The 19,100-nt window shown below is 43.5% G+C and overlaps 1 protein-coding gene across 1 annotated transcript in view; it reads right to left on the bottom strand.

Annotated features, from left to right (window-relative positions):
- The window catches only part of LOC143324805 (RNA-binding motif, single-stranded-interacting protein 3-like), a 107,017-nt gene that overhangs the window by 67,348 nt on the left and 20,569 nt on the right, over positions 1-19,100 (bottom strand). The window contains exon 2 of the mRNA XM_076737547.1: positions 8,176-8,366. Coding sequence (XP_076593662.1) covers positions 8,176-8,366 — 191 coding nt within the window. The remainder of the gene's footprint in view (positions 1-8,175; positions 8,367-19,100) is intronic.

Below are 19,100 nucleotides of genomic sequence, written 5' to 3'. Positions count from 1 at the left end.
GAGGGAGAGAGACAACCTCCACACTTCTTTCTATCTGTTCTCTCTGCCAACTTTTAATGTCTCCTGTCCGTTTCGCTACCTTACTCTCTTTCTTACGGTCGACACCTCTGCCTCTCTCTTTGTCTTCTTCCCTTATTTCCTCCTCCATCCCACTTCTATTCTCCAGCTCTCTGTTCTCAGAAAGAAGTTAATAATGTTTCTTATCAGCCCCGTCTTTCAGTCCTCTTGGAAAGAGAGGAGCGCGAAACATACAGAAACCTGAGGCTGAGAAGGTATGTGGAGAGATGAGAGACAAAGAGGGGAGAGGGAGAAAAAGACAGAGACAGAAAGCTTGGATCGCTGAGATCAGTCTAGATCACTGCCTGGCTCTGTGGATGAGACTTTTTAATTAATGTTTTAACACTGCTGCACAATGACTGACTGGCTGGCTGAGTGACTATCAAGCAGATTGACAGAATGACAAGCTGGCTGACTGGCTAGCTCACTGGCTGATGGCCACAGGTGAGGGATGGACGTATAGTCCCCCTTTCCTTTTAGAGAAAAACAGGGAGACAACTAGGAAGGAGACAAAGAGAGGGGGAGAGAGACTCGGAGGAATGAGAAATAGATGAGGAGCGGGAGGGCAGTCAGTCAAAAGATAAAAAGAGACACTGAAGGCAAGGAGGAAGCGAGGTAGTCAGGGAGCGATAGAGAGATAGTAAGAGGTGTTTAATAAAGAAGAGATCATTTAGTTGTCACCAGGAGGAGAGTGTCTGTCAGCCAACTGCTTCTGTCAGTGAGGAGAAGAGAACAGAAACTAGCCCGCCTGACAGCCTCACATCAAATTCTATTGGGACAGGAGACGATAGAAATAAAGACAGAAAAAAGGCTTTAAAAGGCTGCTATCACACATAACACGACAGTTGAGCAGCTTATGATCTGGAAATTGGTAGAGAAAAATCACCGCTTTTTTTTTTTTTTTAAACTACTCGATTATCACACATTTTCACAAAATTTGAGATATTTTTTAGGGTATTTACAAATCCAACAATCGTGACGAAGTCATGGCTGGTGGTAAACAAGGTCTCTGGCCTAGCGCTGGCAAAAACACTGAAAAAAACAAGTCAGGACTAATGGCCCACACATATTCGCAAAGTCAAATGCACATGCAGACACACACGCACGGCAACATCATCGATCAAAAACACCAAAGCGGTAATCACACACATTACACACACCATCTGGCAATACCCGGCTCTGTGTTGACTTGTGCCTCGCTGTGATCAAAACTTGGTGTTTGTCTGTGTGTCAGCGTATGAGTGTAAACACCTACTGCGCACGTGTGGGTGAACGTGGACACGTTTAAGCATACAAATACTTGTTTGGGTGTGATTCCTTGCAATTGTGTGTGTTTGCGTGCATGTGTGTGTGTGTGTGTGTGTGTGTGTGGAGTATGAATGCATGACAAAGATCTCATGCGCCATCGGTGTTTTGGCAGGTTGTTTTTCCCAGCAGAAAAGTGAAACATTTCCAGACTGTTTTATTCCTTTTCGTGTGTGTGTGTGTGTGTGTGTGTGTGTGTGTGTGTGTGTGTGTGTGTGTGTGTGTGTGTGTGTGTGTGCGTGCGTGCGAGACAAAGAATGAGAGAGTGAGAGGGAGAGAGAAGGACAAAAAGAGGGCTACCTGGCTCGACACATTACAAATCTTGAAAAAATATGTTCACCGCTGTCTGTTTTCACCAAGTGGAAAACAAATACAGCATGTGTTTAATGCGTGGCTGTGTGTGTGTTTTATTGTCACATCGATGTGTGCGATGTAAAAGTCCACCTGTTCTCTCTCTAGGTACACAATTTGGCTAGACTTGAAAACGAGAGGAGAGGAGCGGGTTGACGGCGTGGCTCTGGGGGAAATGTTAAATTACAACACTGCACCATTCGAATGTCTCACTCTGGACTTGATTCAGTGGCAAAATTCCATTTTATCCAGACAGCTACAACAATTTGCTATTGTGGTGATGAAATGGAAGAAAGTATTGATAATGATCAGATGATGAAGTGAAGAGGTTGAGGAGTGCGTGGAGTGCGGGGAGAGGAAAGTGCAGAATGTCCTGTTCCGTCCTAACTGGAACCCTTTCATTGATTCCAGCAGAAGCCTGGAGCTAGCTGAAATAACATCGACCTGTGCTCCCAACGGCAGCGACACAGGAAGCACTCATAACAACTATTCAAATACTTACAACATACCAACAGAGGACTACAAAGAAACAGATGGTTAGGGTTAGCACTTCCTTATTCCATCGCCTTCCATTCTGCCAAAGAAAGAGCAAGTGAATAGGTTCTGAAAGGGATCCGAGTATGTAATTTGTTTCCACTGGATGCTCATCATGACTAAAGAGACCATAATGAAGTGTGAAGCAACAGTGGAGCAGCCTTCCAACAAGCTTGTCGAAGGGATCTAAACCACAGCTAGATGTGTAGTTCTGTAACCAAACTTTTCTCCTCCCTGTAATATAAGGATGCTCGCTCAGTGGTTTGTGTCACAGGATGACATCAGGCTGAAAGTTCACCCTCAATCCAACAAATCCTGATCCCCTGCGTGTATAGCAAAGCTTACATTTCAAGAACACGAGTAGTTGTAAATACAATGTCCACCAGAAGATAATTGTGTATTTAAAACTACTAATAAGAGGTTTATTTTACACTTCCCCTGCGTTGTTTTTTCAGGCTTTCAGGAATTAAATTTCAATTCACAGATTTTGTCTCATTAGCGAACTCCTCAGCTTGCAGAAGTGTCTACATTAATCAAAAAGGTGTTTCATATCGTAAAGCACTCGCCAGGCATAGCTGGCTAACCTTTAATTCTCTGTTTTATTTGGCTTCACAGAAATGTTACAAAGCCCAACAACACAGCACTTAGCCAGAGAAGAGCGTCTTTCCACAGCATCGGTCGGGGGGACGCCTGACAGACCGACTTTCACTACGACAGTCCTTTTAAGACGAGCTCCGTGTCTTCTTCAACACATGGAAACTCCTTAGAATCCTTTCCAAAAGCCCAACTTTTGATTTTTTTTTCCCCCACCAAGAAACGCGATCCACAAAGAACAGTAAGACCACTGAAACTGACTGTATTTCCCACACTGTTGAGATTTAAGGAGGAATGTCAATACGCAAGTCAGCGCACTCAATTTTGGCAGGCTTGACAAAATCTGTGTGCAGAGTGTGTGTGTGTGTGTGCGTGCGTGTGTGTGTGTGAAGTGTTAATGACAGTCCTCAGAGGGCCCTCACAGCATCAGATCCGTGTTTTCATTTCCGTGTGGAACACCGTCAGCCTATGGATGCTCACTGTTTGATGTCTACTGAACGACAGCCACCCACACACACACACACACACACACACACACACACACACACACCATTTCTACATCTCTCCAGGATGTCTGTGAGTGTCTATATACATTATGTATATGTGCACGTTGTGTTCCCAAGTCGTGTGTGTGTTCCGTCTGAGGCTGCGTATGTGTTGGAGTGCGCGTGGGTGTGTGTGCACGAGCACACACGCAGGTTCGTCTCTGTGTGTGGTATCTCCTAATTGGGGATCCAATACAGCTGTCTTGTCTCTTGCATTTCCTTCATTTTCCCCTGTCTCTGCCAGTTAGACACAGACGAACACAGAGGGAGGACTGCGAGAGTTCAGTGCTTCAGAGGTTCATTCCCCATATGTAGTTTAACATGTTCTGGCGCAATAAAGAATTGAAGTACTTCCATGATGAAAAAGGCAATGTGCTGTAAATTCAGAAGATGGCTCGGTGTCACTGAAACGTTAAGTTGATCTGCCATGAAGTTTAAATCAGTAGCAGCAAGGCGCTCTGGTTCAGAGGTGCATTCAGAGTTGATATTTGTAGCAGTGGTGTACTAAAGCGAGTAAACTACTGTATGACCACACATTTGTGGTGATCATAAGGTAAACAATTGCAGGAATAAATAAAAAAAAAAAAAAAAGCAATTTCATTTTCAGGAAAAAACATGAGTGGATGCTTTTCGTTTCTTTTTCTTATTTCCCTTTCATCTGATAACAATGGGGTAGAGTGTGAACTATTGCTATAAAGATTTATGTCAGACCAACTAGCTAGGTATTACTCTATTTCAAATACAATGGTGGGTAAATTGAGTTTAGATGAGTTTAATCTCCACTACATCCCTGGCCATAACTCTTCAGAGAGCTCAATACCTTCTCCCTTTAGGATCCTAAATATAGCATCTTCTATCAAAATAAGTACAATGAAATTAGGTGTGACAAAAGAACTGTTGACCCTTGGCGGCTCATGGTAGAAAAGGACGTTCGTAAGACATGTTATCTGACCATGCTGGAAGGCAATAATGTTTATAGCTTTTGATTGGGGCATAAAAGTTATTCACCATATGAGGGGCAACACTCAATAGTACTCAAATGGGGAAAACGGCGCATGCTTTCAGGCAGTCTCTCTGTCTGAAGGGCATTCATAGTCTGGAAGGCATTCATGGTGTTGCACTCGGTTGGAAACACAAAAGGTGACAGAAACAGATGTGTAAGGGATGAAAAAAGAGCACCGGAGAGAAGTTCAAACCCTGCTTCCTCACCTCCGAACAGCTGGTCAATCGCTGTGTGAAGTGGCTTTGAATGTTGGATCATCGTTTTAGGAAAGTGAGAGAAATTGTGTGACAGAAATTGTCTGACACGGCCCCCCCAATTCCGGCGTCGGGGGAGGAGGTTTCTAACGCTACAGACCATCCAACAAGCGCTTCTGATTCATCATTCGGGCAGATTTACCTGTTGATTTGTCACTTTTTTCATCTGGGGCACATAGATTCCTTGTAAGATCCGATGAAATCAGAGCAACAGAGAACATGACTAATGACACACCTGTGGTACACCTACGCAGGTGATTTCACTCGTTTCGGATGATTAGAGCCCTTCTGTGGACTGTGTGGGCAGAGGCAGACTGTGTGTGATTGACACACACCTCTCGCTGCAGTTAGTTTTGTTGCACCAGCCAAACTGGGACAAATTACACTTTTATCATTCTTACTGATGCATGTAGTTGGCTGAGCACATGCAATTCCCAGAATAGCTTCGCCCACCTGAGTAGAGGTCTAATCAGCCGGAATAACTGAAAACACCTGAGCAGGTGTGCCGGGCCTTTCATGTCATTTCAGAAAAAATACTAGTTTTGAAAATAAAATCAGATGTTTCCACGCCAATTTTTTTTTTTTTCTCAACAGTTTTGTCATAATCAGACTAAGATAATCAAAGCCTTTGTTCAAGTACAGTACAGTAATGAGTTGTTCTGGATGTCAATAAAGGAAACTGTCATTGTGAGCAAAAGTGTACCAGATGTACAAGTGTTTTAATCCACAAGACTGAAGCCGTCATTGTAAAGAAAAAATGGACACCGTCCAACAATAATACTGCTCCTAGTCAAGAGAAGAGAGGTCAAAGCGGTACATGCAATTAATTCTTGTCCACAGAGTTTTGCTCATCAAATAGTGAGATAATTAAAGATGGAATCTGTCTTTGAACTATTGGATAATACATGACAGGACAGAAAGAGATTTCTAGGATTCAGGCTTCACGTCAATCAACTGCAACCAATACATCCAGCACACCCGAGCGAAAAGTTTCAACTTTCCATGAGCCATTTCTGTTTTTGTTTTTTGTTTTCTAACTCAGCTGCTGCTGATTATTGACAGATTGTGAACTTTTTCAGCGTTTTATATTCTTCTTCAGGGAAGAAGTGGCCTTGAGAAGTTGAAGCTCATCTGTCGTCACACAACCAGACGGACAGACAGACAGATAGATAGATAGATATGAGAGAGAGACAGAGAGACAACAAGTGTGAGCGGAGGCGAGCAGGCGAGAGAGAAATTGCCCTTGTGCTCTGCTTTAAATTCCGCTCACGTTCTGCTCTGTCCCCAGACGTTAAAAGTGTGTCCATAGTTTGGGCGACCGGGGGAGTGATTGGAAATGTCAGCTGACAACAGCACTTTTCAGTGACACTCTGAGAACTGGCACAGAGACAGAGAGAGAGAGAGAGAGAGGGAGCGATGGGGGGGGGGGGGGGGCAGTGGGAGAAGGATGTAGGGAGGAAATGAGGAGGATGACTGAACGGGAAGGGAGAGGACGATGCTGGTGGGCGGGCTGGCACACAAAAAAGCCACACTTGGTAACAATAAAGATGAGGATGACATTGATTTGAAAGAGTGTGTGTGTGTATGTGTGTGAGTGTCACTGTCAAGGGACTGTCCTTCTGTGATTCATTGTAATTGTGTGCATGAATGAAAAGCCTGTGTGTGTGTGCGCGCGCCGGTGTGTGTGTGCACGTCATGTCAGTGAGTGACAGGAAACTGCCACTCTATTTCCCAAAGCCGGGGAGATTTGGAAACCCAAGCCTAAGACTGCTGCCCAACAGCACACACAGCCCCCTCCTCCCCCGCTGACCTTTCCTAAATGTTACTGGCCACTTGGCACACTGACTGGTCCTCTAATGAAACTTTTATTGGCCCCCATTTTTCACCCTGTTTCTCCAGAACGCCTCCAGGGCTAAGCTGAAATACAACAGGCTTGAACTGCAGCTGACACGCAGAAGGGCAAGGTTTGGTGAGTGTGTGTGTGTGTGTGTGTGTGTGTGTGTGCGTGCGTGTGAGCATTAGAGTCTTCATATTCTATTTCCATCCAACTTTTTCTTTACTCCAAAATCAATTAGATCAGTTACACATGTTTATTACCATTTAAAGCCTTTACCTGCTGAATATTTAGCTCAACGTATCCTTCTCCAATTACATTTGATATTATCAGGTAATAGCTGTAGGCAAACAAGACCCTCTCAGGGACAGCTGCTTTATCGTTTGCATTACATTCTGTGTTGACTCAGCTTGCCCACATGGGGACAATTGGGAATGAAATGTGCAGGATCGGCTCTTAGCATGATGGATGAGAACAGGATGAGAGGTGCCAAACGGCTGAAGTTACTACAATCAAGGAATAATCAGGACAGCTGTATCATTCACCAATATATCATCAAGAAGAACAGGCAGGCTCGGCTTTATTACTGTGAGGGGAGGCTCTTCTTCTAGTATCATATCAGCATGTTAGTGGAAAAGCATCATTGGCAGTGACATGCTCTGACCCTGTGGTGTAAAGACTGGTTTCCAGGAGTGTTATTACAAGGTGTGAATGGAGTATTTTTGCCTGAAACTCCTATGCAAGTAATTTAAGTGTCTCGAGTGATGTTAAGTTGTGTTAACCTGCTCACAGGGTGTCATTCAATGTTCCATTTGTTATCATTGCACAGAATATTCTCACTCTCCTCTCCATCCTTTTTGTGTCCAATATGTTGGGAAACAAAATAATCCGAGCAACAACTATTGTGTTTTCCTATTTTTATCGTTTCCATCTTTCTCATCTTTTTAATTAGAGCAGCTACTGGGTGGATCTTGCGGTGAGACTGTTAAGATGTTAACCAAGGTTAAAAACAAACTGCCAATCTCAGTGTTTTTAGGGTTTTTAACAGAGAGCAATGGGACATTCACAACACAAGCTGTGTATGACAATTGATGCACAGTGGGTTAAAACAAACACTTCATCACTGTTTGTTCAAATGTAACATAGCTGCTGGTGAATAATGAGTGGATGCCTTCATCAGCTCCAACACCAATCCTGCAGATTAGTTCAAATATGGCTTTTACTAAAATGCTTAGAGGATTGGCAAATCAATGCAATTACACATCTATTCAGCATAATTTTACTTCTATTATCGTGGAATGAGCAGAGTGACCTGCCGTGCTGTAAAATATTTTCATGTCTCTGAACAAGAAATGTCTCAAAGAGTTTACATTGTTCCGCTGACGGATAGAGGGAAGTATGTGCGTCTGTCCTTGTGCAACATGTGTGTCGATGACCCAAGTGCAGGAGGGAGCGGATGGGTTAGGCCCAGCTGGGTTGTGTTTTTTCCTCTGAGGAAGCACAGGGGAGGGACAGAGAGGTCAAGAGCAAAGTGTTGATACTCATTATTAGCTGCTGTTGGACTCACGCAAAACTAATTACCACAAGCTGAACCGAGAGGAGCAGGAGTGAATTCTGCTCAGCTGCGCTGAAGGATGCCTCCGCTGAGCGAGGACAGCGTCACATTAACAGAACAGGATAGAATAGAACAGAACTCACGGCTGGCAGAGTTTGATGAGGTCCTGGTCAGTGGTGGCTGGCGGCAGGCCCCTGATGTACAGGTTGGTCTTACTAAGCTGCTCCACTAGTCCTCCTCCATGACCTCCACCTCCACCTCCACCTCCTCCTCCTCCTCCTGTGGTGCTGGGGCTGGGCGGAGCCATGGGCGGAGGGGGAGGAGCATAGGACTGCTGTAGAGATGGAGAAAAAAAAAAAGGAAAGGAAAAGGTCATTTAAGGTCACAACACCATGAAAAACATTTTAATTCTCATTTTCGGTGCCATTAATGATAACAAATTTCATAATGTCGTAAGAAGTTATTATAAATTTCTGCTGCTCAGCCCTACCCGTCAAACAAAACATCATCTTTCTAATGAACTCGCATCCTTTTACATAATCTCTTCCTGCATCAAGTCGCACACCAATATCTTGATTCAACAGGAAACACATCAAATTAAGGAAGCAGGATATGTGTAATTAGTAATTATGATCATGGCTTACTATGGGAGCTTGTGTCAATAACAAGATGAGGCTGTTCTGCATGCTAGCACCTGTGACTTCACGGGCTTTAAGTTAGCCTTATCGACAGTTCAGTTGAGAGGTTCACAAAGCACCGATGGACAGAAGGCCCTGAGCATGTGGTGGTTGGTAGTGTGTATTTGCAAATCAGTGCACAATAAAGGTTGCATCAGCTGTCTTGACAGGCCATTTAGTCTAAAATGTTAAAATGTGATCATTCAATCATTTCTAATTCCTCTTGAAACAAATGACTGATACCAGTGACCTTTCTTCTTCAAGGCACTGTGTCAACTGTTTGTTAAACCACACAAATCTGCACATTTTGGGCACACTTACTGTGCTTAAGAAGTTTCAGTCAAGCGTGCAAAAACCAGGCCATCAACATGGCTTGGGCCCTTTATCACCACTAACTTACTCAAAGGTTTCCTATCGGTCTGCACTGTCCAATTACACAGCTCAATGCTGACTAAATGACTTAATAAGATGACCATTTCTGGCAGGGAGGAGGGGCAGTGCGAGGATTAATGAGTGTTTGGAACTGCTGGTCTCAGAGTGCACACCCACCCCTGCCTGCCCGCTGCATTAGGCAACCTATTAGGTTAAGTTTAGAGGAAGTAAACAAGCCAGATGGCTCATATGACAGCAGCCTTCAAAACACTCTGCTCGTCTGCTTCCTTGATGTTTGGAGCAAAACTGCTCCACTGGCTTGACAACAAATTCAGGGTGGTGGTCGAACAGCATTTTTTTTGCTTAGGAAGGTTCCTAACTGAGTGAAATCATGCAGAAGTATCGACGTGGCAGCCGCGATAAGAGCTGTTCAAATTCTCTAAATGCTGAGGAAAAGTGCTTCAATACTGCCTTTCTTATCTCCTTTAGCATAGGATACAGTGGCACATCCTTTAAGAAAGTAAAGGAGATAAGGCCGTCCCACAATTCCTTGTGGCAGCAATATTTCAAGCGACGCACAATGTTCATGACAACAATTAATCAATGTGTCACATTACACATCCACAGCCTGTGTCAGCCATAACAACCTCAAAACACAACCAAGGCAACATTTCAAGGTGCTTGCTGAGTTGTGGCTCTTACGATATAAAGATAGCTGCAGTAGATTTGTTGGTCTATGCTGTTGTTAAACTTGACAACTGTTTGCATACAATCATATTCAGGAGAGAGATGTGACCCACAACCAGTTAGTCATAGTTTCTAACAATGTAGCACAGTGAGGATACAAACGCTTCACAGAGGAGACGAGCGAAACCTAAACGTGGATCTATTGTCACTGTTAACTCCAGTCTGCAGTGTAGTTCATACAGTTGACTGATGAACCACAGAGCTGTACAGTAACACTCTGTTTGACCTCATGACATTTTCCACAGGCGTCAAGGGAAAGTGGTGGAAAAGACATAAGACATAACATTTCTGATGATTGGACCACACTGCTGGTCTCAGTGTTGGTCCCACTGTAAGGAACCGGCTCAAGGCCGGGCTGCAGTTTGAGATGATCACAGACCAGTTCCTCTGTGTGCTACAACGACGAGAGAGAGAGACAGGGCAAGAATGTGGAGGGAGGGGAGAGAGACGGGTGAGACAGGAGAGCATGTGTGCTCAGATGTATACTGTATTTGGCAGACGTGTGTACACAAATGCTTGTGAGCGTGTGTGAGCTTGTGTGTGTGTCGGTGTTTGTGATAATGACAGGTTGTCACCACACAGCGATGTGGAGCCTGAGCCAGCTCTGATATTAATCCATTACCTGTACTTCTCTCAACTGGCAGACTGCACTAACAGGATTCAACACATGCACAGCAGACATGCAGCAATAAAAGGAGACGGTGCCTGTGGAGTAGTGTCATTTACAGGCCAGTGGCTTACCCTAACAGCCCAGAATGAGCCTATATACTTCAACAAAAACATGGCAAAGTACAGAGATGAAAAAAGCCCACACGGCATAATGCTTCATTTTAATGGCTGTGACAAATCCTACTCTGTATTGCAAGTGTCTCCTAAAACCCTTACATTTGCAATTTGGTTATTTTTTCCCCAAAAATATTCCAAATACTGCGTTCACTGTGAAAATATTATCTCTGAGTCTGCAAGGCACTGACATTACAAATGTGGAAAAGACATTAACATCACTCGAGCTAAAATTGACTCAATAAATTAAGTAACCAATTAGTCAATCAACAGGACAGAAATCACTATCAGTTGTGAGAGTCGATTAATTATGCGGGTCACTTATCAAGCGAAACTGTCAAACATTTTGTGAGTTAGTTTGTCATGTACACTGTAACACTGAGTATCTTTGGGTTTTCATTAGCCGGTATGATAAAACAAGCTCATATCAACCTGCTGGTGGCGCTAGAGGAGAGGTATGACGTACTAACAAGCAGGACTGTGGACATACATGGTCCCCAGAGGAGCATCCCTGGAGCCATTTTCTTAAACACACCACAGAATAATTTCCTGAAAATAAAACTGCAACCTGTCCTTGCGAGGAGTGACAAGGAAAGGTTAACTCTCATATTCTGAAACTGTATTCTTATTAAAGACAGGTTTTCTGTTGCTAGAAAACAGACACACTGAGCAAAGCATCAAACTGCAGACTCCTCCAGAGAAGCTGCTCAGTGCCCAGCAGTGTGCGACATGCACTGAGGAGTGAGTGTGTGCGCTTTCATGCGGCGTCTGTGATCACGATAATGGAAACTTCGCTGCTTCAAAGCCTGAACTGTGTTGGGAGCTGATTCGATATGAGCATTGTAACAATGGGTTTGTTTACCGACCACCTCTGAAAAATAACATGGATGCATGTTTGATGGGAAGTGTCAGATAGAAGTAAAGGACCCGAGGCTTCATCTGGAAGAGAAGTATCACTGGAAAAAAAGCTATAACATGCTTCAGATAAGACACACTGCACACATGGCGTGCTTGCAAACACAATGCAAGTACATGCAATACACACACACACACACACACGCACAAAAGCATTCCCAGACTGCCAGCATTTATTCACACATTGACACGCACACCCAGTCTTATCTATAGGCATTCATCACATTCCACCATGATTTGGAGCACAAAAGAGCCCTTTTTCACTCACACATACACATACACTCAGACGTCCAGGTATGCACAAATATATAACATCTCTCTTTCCTCTCACTGGCTGACACAACACACACACACGCACACCTGATCAAAGGCCTTGCCCAGGAAACCTCTTTCAGCCAATTTGTGCAGCTGTCAGGGTCGGGCCGATAGTGAGCTGTGTATGTAATGTGTCAGAGACTGTGATAGGGAAATCCTTTGAAACACTGAAAACTCTCTCTCTCTCCCTCTCTCTCTTTTCAACCACGCTTTCTCCTCGCTCTCTGTCAATTTCGACTCCACCATCGCTCAATCTCTTGCTCTTTTCGCCTCCATCCTTCCACTTCCCACATACTTGCTCTATATTTCTCCCTCCCTGCCGCCCTCGACTCTTTTTCCCAGTTTCTCTCTTTTAAGGATTACTCTGCAGCCGGAGTGTGTGGACTGAAGGCTGCCTCTCAGCTGGTATTGTTGACACACTTAGTACAGTGGAGCAGCTCTCGCAGTGGGAAAAAGGCTCAGAGGCAGCGACACAAACTGTCACACAAAGCAAACACAGTCACCGGGTTTTTGTAGATTTCATGCACGACTGAGCCTGTGAACAGCAACACAACGCAAAACAGTGCTGCACGCTGACATATATGTGCATGCTGCAGACTACCCAATGAGCATATATTTGACTGGATAGCGGATTGCAAAGAAGGCTGACGCCAGAAAAAAAACACAATTTAAGTTACTCAAAAAAAAGCATGAAGCACATTTTTAAATATTTGCTAAATTTCTTGGAATAATATAATAATAATCAAAACATCATTTGCATCACCTTGAAGCGGTATCAGAGGTCTGTTGGCCTGTGTAAAGACCTGTTACATAACAGATACACACACACACACACACACACACACACACACACACACACACACACACAAAACAACAAACTAAAGGAAAAACTCAACCTTAAACTTGGTGAAAACTGGGATAATTTCATGTTGAATGTTGAAAACAGGGACATTTTAATGTTCTACAGATATTTGTCAGGACTCAGGACACCCAAGGTGAAACCAGGACAGTCCCGGACAAACCAGGACGTCTGCTCGCCATATGTTAGTCGGGTCACTAACAACAAGTTCATGCAGTTTATCAAGAAAATATGTTTTGCACCATCGAGTTCTATCTCACATGTCTGCAAAGCATTCATCCTTTACGGTGCAGTTTCTATTCAGGCAGAGGTTCAAGAAAAGTTGGTTAAGTTAATAAGCTACAGTAGCGTACTCCATGTTGGACTCTTCAGTTCTCCGTTTCCTCAGGTGTCAACATTGTCAAAGTGGCTTGCTGTTGGTTAAAAGCCAAAAATTCTTAGTTCACCTGTGAATGTGATGCAAACAGTTTATTTGTTTATTTATTTTTAAATTTGGTCATTTTAGACGCTGATATGCCTGGGCTTTTACTCTACCATCTACCATCCAGTCTCTAAACGCTGCCCTTCTTCTACCAGGGCTTGCTTTGTAAAAGTGACACACTCTAAACACACGCTGAGATGACTTCTACTAAACTCACATGCATGCATACACACTTGCAAAGTACAGTCTATATATAGCCCTCTTGTCCCCAAAGAGCTCTCTACTTTCCAAACAATGAGTAGCTCCTGGAAAGCGTTGTAAATGGGTTTCAGCTATCCCCCCACACACACTCACACATACAGTACAACTACAGGTCAGCTCTTTCCAGAGTTCCGGTAAGAGAACGATGACCTTGCTAAGGTCAGGTTTCCCCTGCTATTTTCAGCAAAAGCAATTTTCCTTATTGCATACTGAGGCTCTCTGTATGTATCACTGTGTTGCTGTTTGATCTTTGTTTCAGCAAGACAGAGATGTAGAAATATAAGACAGACAGAGACACACACCAAATGTAAGACAGAAACATTACAGCCAACAGTGACTCCATTCATCTATTACTGTGTAATTGTTCTATACATTTAACAAGGCTCATCCCAGGCAATATGCTCCTCCATGTGCATTTAATATGATGCAACACAATGTTTCTCACTCGCGTGGGCGTGTATGTAAAGACATTAATGGGCTGTATTCAGTGTGAGTCCATTAAAGATGGAGGGCTGGAAAGACTTACTAAGTGATGGTGCAGAGGAAGAAGAGTAGAGGAGATGCACAGTCCCAGAGAGGGGTGAACTTTGGGTGAAAGGTAGGAAGGAAGGGATAGAGAGACGGGAGAGAGACAGAGAAAGAGGAGGCGTCAGAGAAAAGAATAGACAGATGGTGGAAGAGGGATGGCTGATGAGGAGAAGTGAGTGAGAAAGGATGAGGGGAAAGAGGATGGGACATGGGAGAACGGGTTATCCGGCCTCTTCTGATGCTTCCTGAAACACAGAGGAAAGAATGCGGGCTATTTTTGGGTCCAGCGCTGAGATTCTCTCTTACTCTCTGTGCCTCTAAACACAGCAGCGGAAGGGTTTAAGGAAGAGCTTATGAATACACTGGAATGGAAACATGGCTCCCAATATACCATCCCCGTTAAGAGATTACACAAGCAGCTAAATTAAGCCCTGGCTACTGCTTCTGTCAGAAACCATAAAAAGACAACAAATCATCTTTTCGGGACTTTACAAAAATGTTTGCTTGTCAAATTGTTGTGTCCAGTCCTTGACTGATGGGAAGATGTGGCCTCACAGAAAAGAGAGACTAAAAATAAAGAAAAGAAAGTTGGCAAATTTATGTAACGAGACTGCTGCAGGTTCGGTTAATGCGGTGTAAACGTTTAAACAGCCTACAGTCAGGAAGCGAGACACTGAATAGCATTTTCCCCTTTAAGCCATGTTAGGACTCAATAGGTGAACACTGTGGTGGAGGCGAAGCTTTGCCAGCAGCAGCAACGAGTGCGGCAGCATTGGTGAAGCCAATATGTCGTATTTAAAGTCATATTTCAATGGACCACCTTGGTGAGAGAACGGGCTGTGATTGGTGTGTGTGACTCATTAGAAACGATGATTCAATCAGTGGACTGTCAGCTGGCTACAGCTGGGGCGTATGACTTCCACGTCCTACATGAACTCACTCAATGCCTCATTTCTCGGAGACAAGCTTAATGACATCGAGTACTGGATACTTACAGGTTTCCAAGTGTCACATTGAAGAAGCCTGTGATTAGTATATGATACACGTGGAGAAATCACACCTGAGGGTTATTTCATAAAACCGTATCAAAGTCCAGTTGGTTCATCGTGAAGCTTGGTTTCTTTAAGTCCTCACATGAAGTGCACTGATAATCGAGTTGCTAATAGTTAAGGCGATTATACACGGTGTCTGCATGTTTAATTAAGTTATATGAAAAGCTTTTAAAGACCTCTTTTCATGCCAGTTACAATAATGACCTGAGCAAATCTGCAGTTAAACTACATGTCAAATATCAGCCTTTATGACTGGGGTTATTGGAGACAGGACAAAACATACCACACCAACCACTATATTTTACAAGTGTAATACTAGATTTAACTATACCCTTGAGCTAATACAGCCATATTTATTGTAATACAAGGCTGTTTAAGTTTTTCAGGACCTGCAGACATTCCGCTGTTTTTTGAGGCAGAAATAACTCGATATCATGTTTTACCAGGGTGTCTGCAAGTTTCATCAGCCTCAATATAAGATCACTGTAAGGTCAATAAGAATGGAAAAAAGATCACTTTAATTAGCAATGCAGAAAGTTGACCTTTCAGAATATAGTCTGCATGACCTACTTAATTCCTCATCAGAGGAACAGAGAACAGTGCAACAGAAGATCACAACATTTTAGGACTTTTAAAATTGAATTAAAGACTAAAGCGGAGTATTCAAACACATACTGCGACAAGCGCATAACAACATACTTCTGTTAAAACGGCTCATCTGTTCCATCACAGCGTTTCCCCCTTGACTCTGACCATAAAAAGCCATTCTGTCACTTCTTACTGAAATAAAGCCTTTGCTCCTGCATTTTAGAACTAGCGGTGCGCTAAAGCCACTTACATTAATGCTGATCTCTCATTCAGCAGTCGTATGCTGTCTGTTCATCTATCCGCCATTACATTTCATGCACTTCCGCTTTCATTCTCTGTAGACGTCTTGTTTATCTCTCACCTCCTCCCTAATTTCCTCACATCACACTCCCAGTCCCATTCCCAAACAGCTCCTTCCCTGTTTCTCTGCGTCTCCTCGGAAGATCAGGTCGTCTAGGTTTCTTCCCAGCGGAGCGGCGCATTCCAGCCGTCTACCTCTCTATCTCTCTTGTTAACATCACCAACAACAGCATCAACAACACTTTGGCTGTCATAAACAAGCTGCACAAACATGCAATGAGGACATCCAGTTAGGGTTGGTGCTGACTGACCTGCTGGGAGATAAGGGAATGATGGAGAGTCTGTGGTGAGTTGCTGAACTCTCAGCAAATTCCTGTGGCTGTTTTTTTGGAAAAGGTCAGAGAGAGGGGAGGTGCAGAGTGTGTGTGAGTTTACAGGCAAGCTGTTCAACTTGAGATTGATTCGAATCTGCATTCGGCTGCACGGCTATTGTTCTTGGGGTCAAGGCTGTGTTTGTGTGTGGGGTTGTGGGAAAACCCACCAACATGAGTTTGTGCAGCAACTGTGTCTATATTTGGGAATGTTCAGTGTGTGTGTGTGTGTGTGTGTGTGTGTGTGTGTGTCGAGCTTCTGAATGTGCTGAACTGACACAAGCTAATACAAATGAAGTACAGTGACATCACAATGAATATTCAAAGTATTTTGAATATCAAGTACCATGTAAAAGTGTAATGAATCAGTAGTGGCTCAGTAGTTTGCATCATCAACTCCCAGCAGGTGAGTGTGTTTTCTATGCGTGCACACCAGCTGTAACACGATCTTTCTCTAACCTAGGCCAGTGTTTTAGAAGCCAACCCTAACCATACCTTAGCCATATTTTATTGGTCATAAATAACCTCCTTCCCTGACCAAAATGTGAGAGAAATGTTGGCACTGAACCTAATCTGTTTTGCAGAATTGTCCAATGTTGACGTGTGCGTGGTGACAGAGTTGGTACACCGCTGTACCCTCAAACAGAGAGACATGGATGTTAATGACATTTTCCTGTTCTGCTATCAGACCTGAAGCTTCAAGTGGCAGAAAACTGGTGCCCACTGCTGCTAGTAGCTAAGACTGAATAAATGCAGTACAAGGAAAGAGCCATGCATAACAAAAATAAAACCACCAAGCAAGTTCAGTTTAAATGCTCTTATTGTCATGATGATCGAGTAAGGATTTTACTCACGTTTCCTGACAAGTCTGCCAATGCACAGATCTCAGGTCGAACATACTGTTTGTACTACGCGCACGTTCAATGGCTTAAGCCCTGGCTGAAGTTCTTTTGTTGCCTTTTGCTGTCTGCAACAATCACAGCAACTAACAAATCTAACTACAGTACTCCAAAGCAGCTGACCTTGTACTCTCTTTCTAAAAGGAAAAAAAAAAATCTGTTCCTGAGTGACGTCCAAGAAAATCATTCCTCTGCATTATACTTCAAAACCCACCCTGCAGATTTTTCCTCCTCCTCTCTGAGTGCATTCCAAAAAAAAAAAAAATCATATGCTACATTCTTCCTCCTTAATTGCATGACCTCTAGCATGCAAGTTACAAAAAGGGAAAAAAAAGAAGAAAAAAAAAAAAAGCATGCATATTGAAGAGGAGCTTTGCACAAAGCTCTTTTATTATGTATATTTATGCAAATGACACATTAGTTTATTCAAGAAAGTCTCTCTCGCTCCTCCTCTCATTGCCCTTTGGTCAGTGTTTCTACCTGGCAGTATGCATGATGAGCGGCAGCACACGGCTTGTGATTAGTTTTATAGAGACTTATATAATAACGGTAAGTGTGGAGGTTCCATTGTGCTTTGGTGACTTCTTTTGAGAGCGTTTAAAATTAAGCAATGTTGAATACTGCAGAGTTTTAACAGCAGTAACTTCAGTTTTGTGTCAGTGCTAATGAACTCTGGATGTCTCCTCATAAGGTGAGCTATACATCCCTACTGCTGCTTATCATCCAGCAGCGCCTCTATCCCTCTTTATCTTATCGTCTCCTCCTTGCATATTAATATTATCACCCTGCTCGCTGACGTCCCTCATCCCTTCACTGGTCCAATCAAACATTTTGCTTTTCTCCTCCTCCTACATAATTTCTCTCCTCGTCTTTCTCCTCCTCTCCATTCCTCAGCCGTCCACAGCCTCTGCCCTCTCTTCTTTTCCCAGTCCATCATCTCTTTTCCTCCCGTCTCATGTTTTCCTCCTCCTGCTGCCCCCCTCTCCTCCAATACCGTGCAGGAGATTAAAATATGAGGAAACAATCAACCTCTGCCTCATTAGCATATGAACGGGGGGCCGACGGGCAACTGCAGAGATGACAACAGAGCCCTGGAAATCCACCGCAGAGCTTTTTTTAATCCCAGGAATGACTTTTTACCGTATTTTGTTGAATGAGACAGAACAATCCTCTGCCAGTCCTTTCAGGCAGTCAAATTACCATCAGAATAAGAGGGCATAAGAATAAGACAGAATGCTTATATAGCGTCAGGTCAAAGAATGGAGACTATAGAATAAGTGTGCAGACAGAATAATGTTTCTCCACGGCAACAATGAGAGGCTGAAAAGATAGGAACTGGCGTGTGTGTCTGTGTGTGGGTGCCTGCGCTTGTGTGTCGGGTTCATCTTCTCACAGCAACAATGTGAAACTGGAAAGACAGCAATTGGCAGGTGTGTGTGTCCGTGTATGTTGGGGGGGGTGGGGGTCTCTATTCTAAGTGTGGCGACATCACAGGTCGTGACATACAGTGTATTATGTGGGCATATGAGTCAACAGAAACGGGAATGTTAACTGGAACAGGCAGCTTAGCAATAATATAAGGAGTCGGTGAATAGACTGCGTGTTGTGAAAGTCTGTTGCAGAGGTGGAAGTTATGAAAAAGCACAGTAATGTCACTGTGACTCTATATTACCTCACACTGGTTAATATTGCTGTTCAAATATACTGTGTACCAGGAAAGACCTCTTGAAATTAACCATCTCACTTCCAAGATGGTGCCCTAACATGCACGCACATGCACCAATAAAATATGAAAAGGGGTGAAAAATAATCAAAGAAATCAAACATTGCCAGGCAGTGACAAACTGAAGACAAACTATTACATTTAACGCTATCAGAATTCGCAGATTTCTACATACGCATCCATCTCCCTACAATCGTAGGATGTGTGTTGGCATTCAACAACAGGACACAGCTGAGCTGTCCCGTAAAACAAACCCA

Source organism: Chaetodon auriga, chromosome 8, assembly GCF_051107435.1.
Source record: "Chaetodon auriga isolate fChaAug3 chromosome 8, fChaAug3.hap1, whole genome shotgun sequence".
NCBI lineage: Eukaryota > Metazoa > Chordata > Actinopteri > Chaetodontiformes > Chaetodontidae > Chaetodon > Chaetodon auriga.
The sequence above is the reverse complement of the archived record's forward strand: the minus strand, read 5'-3'. Positions and strand labels throughout refer to the sequence as shown.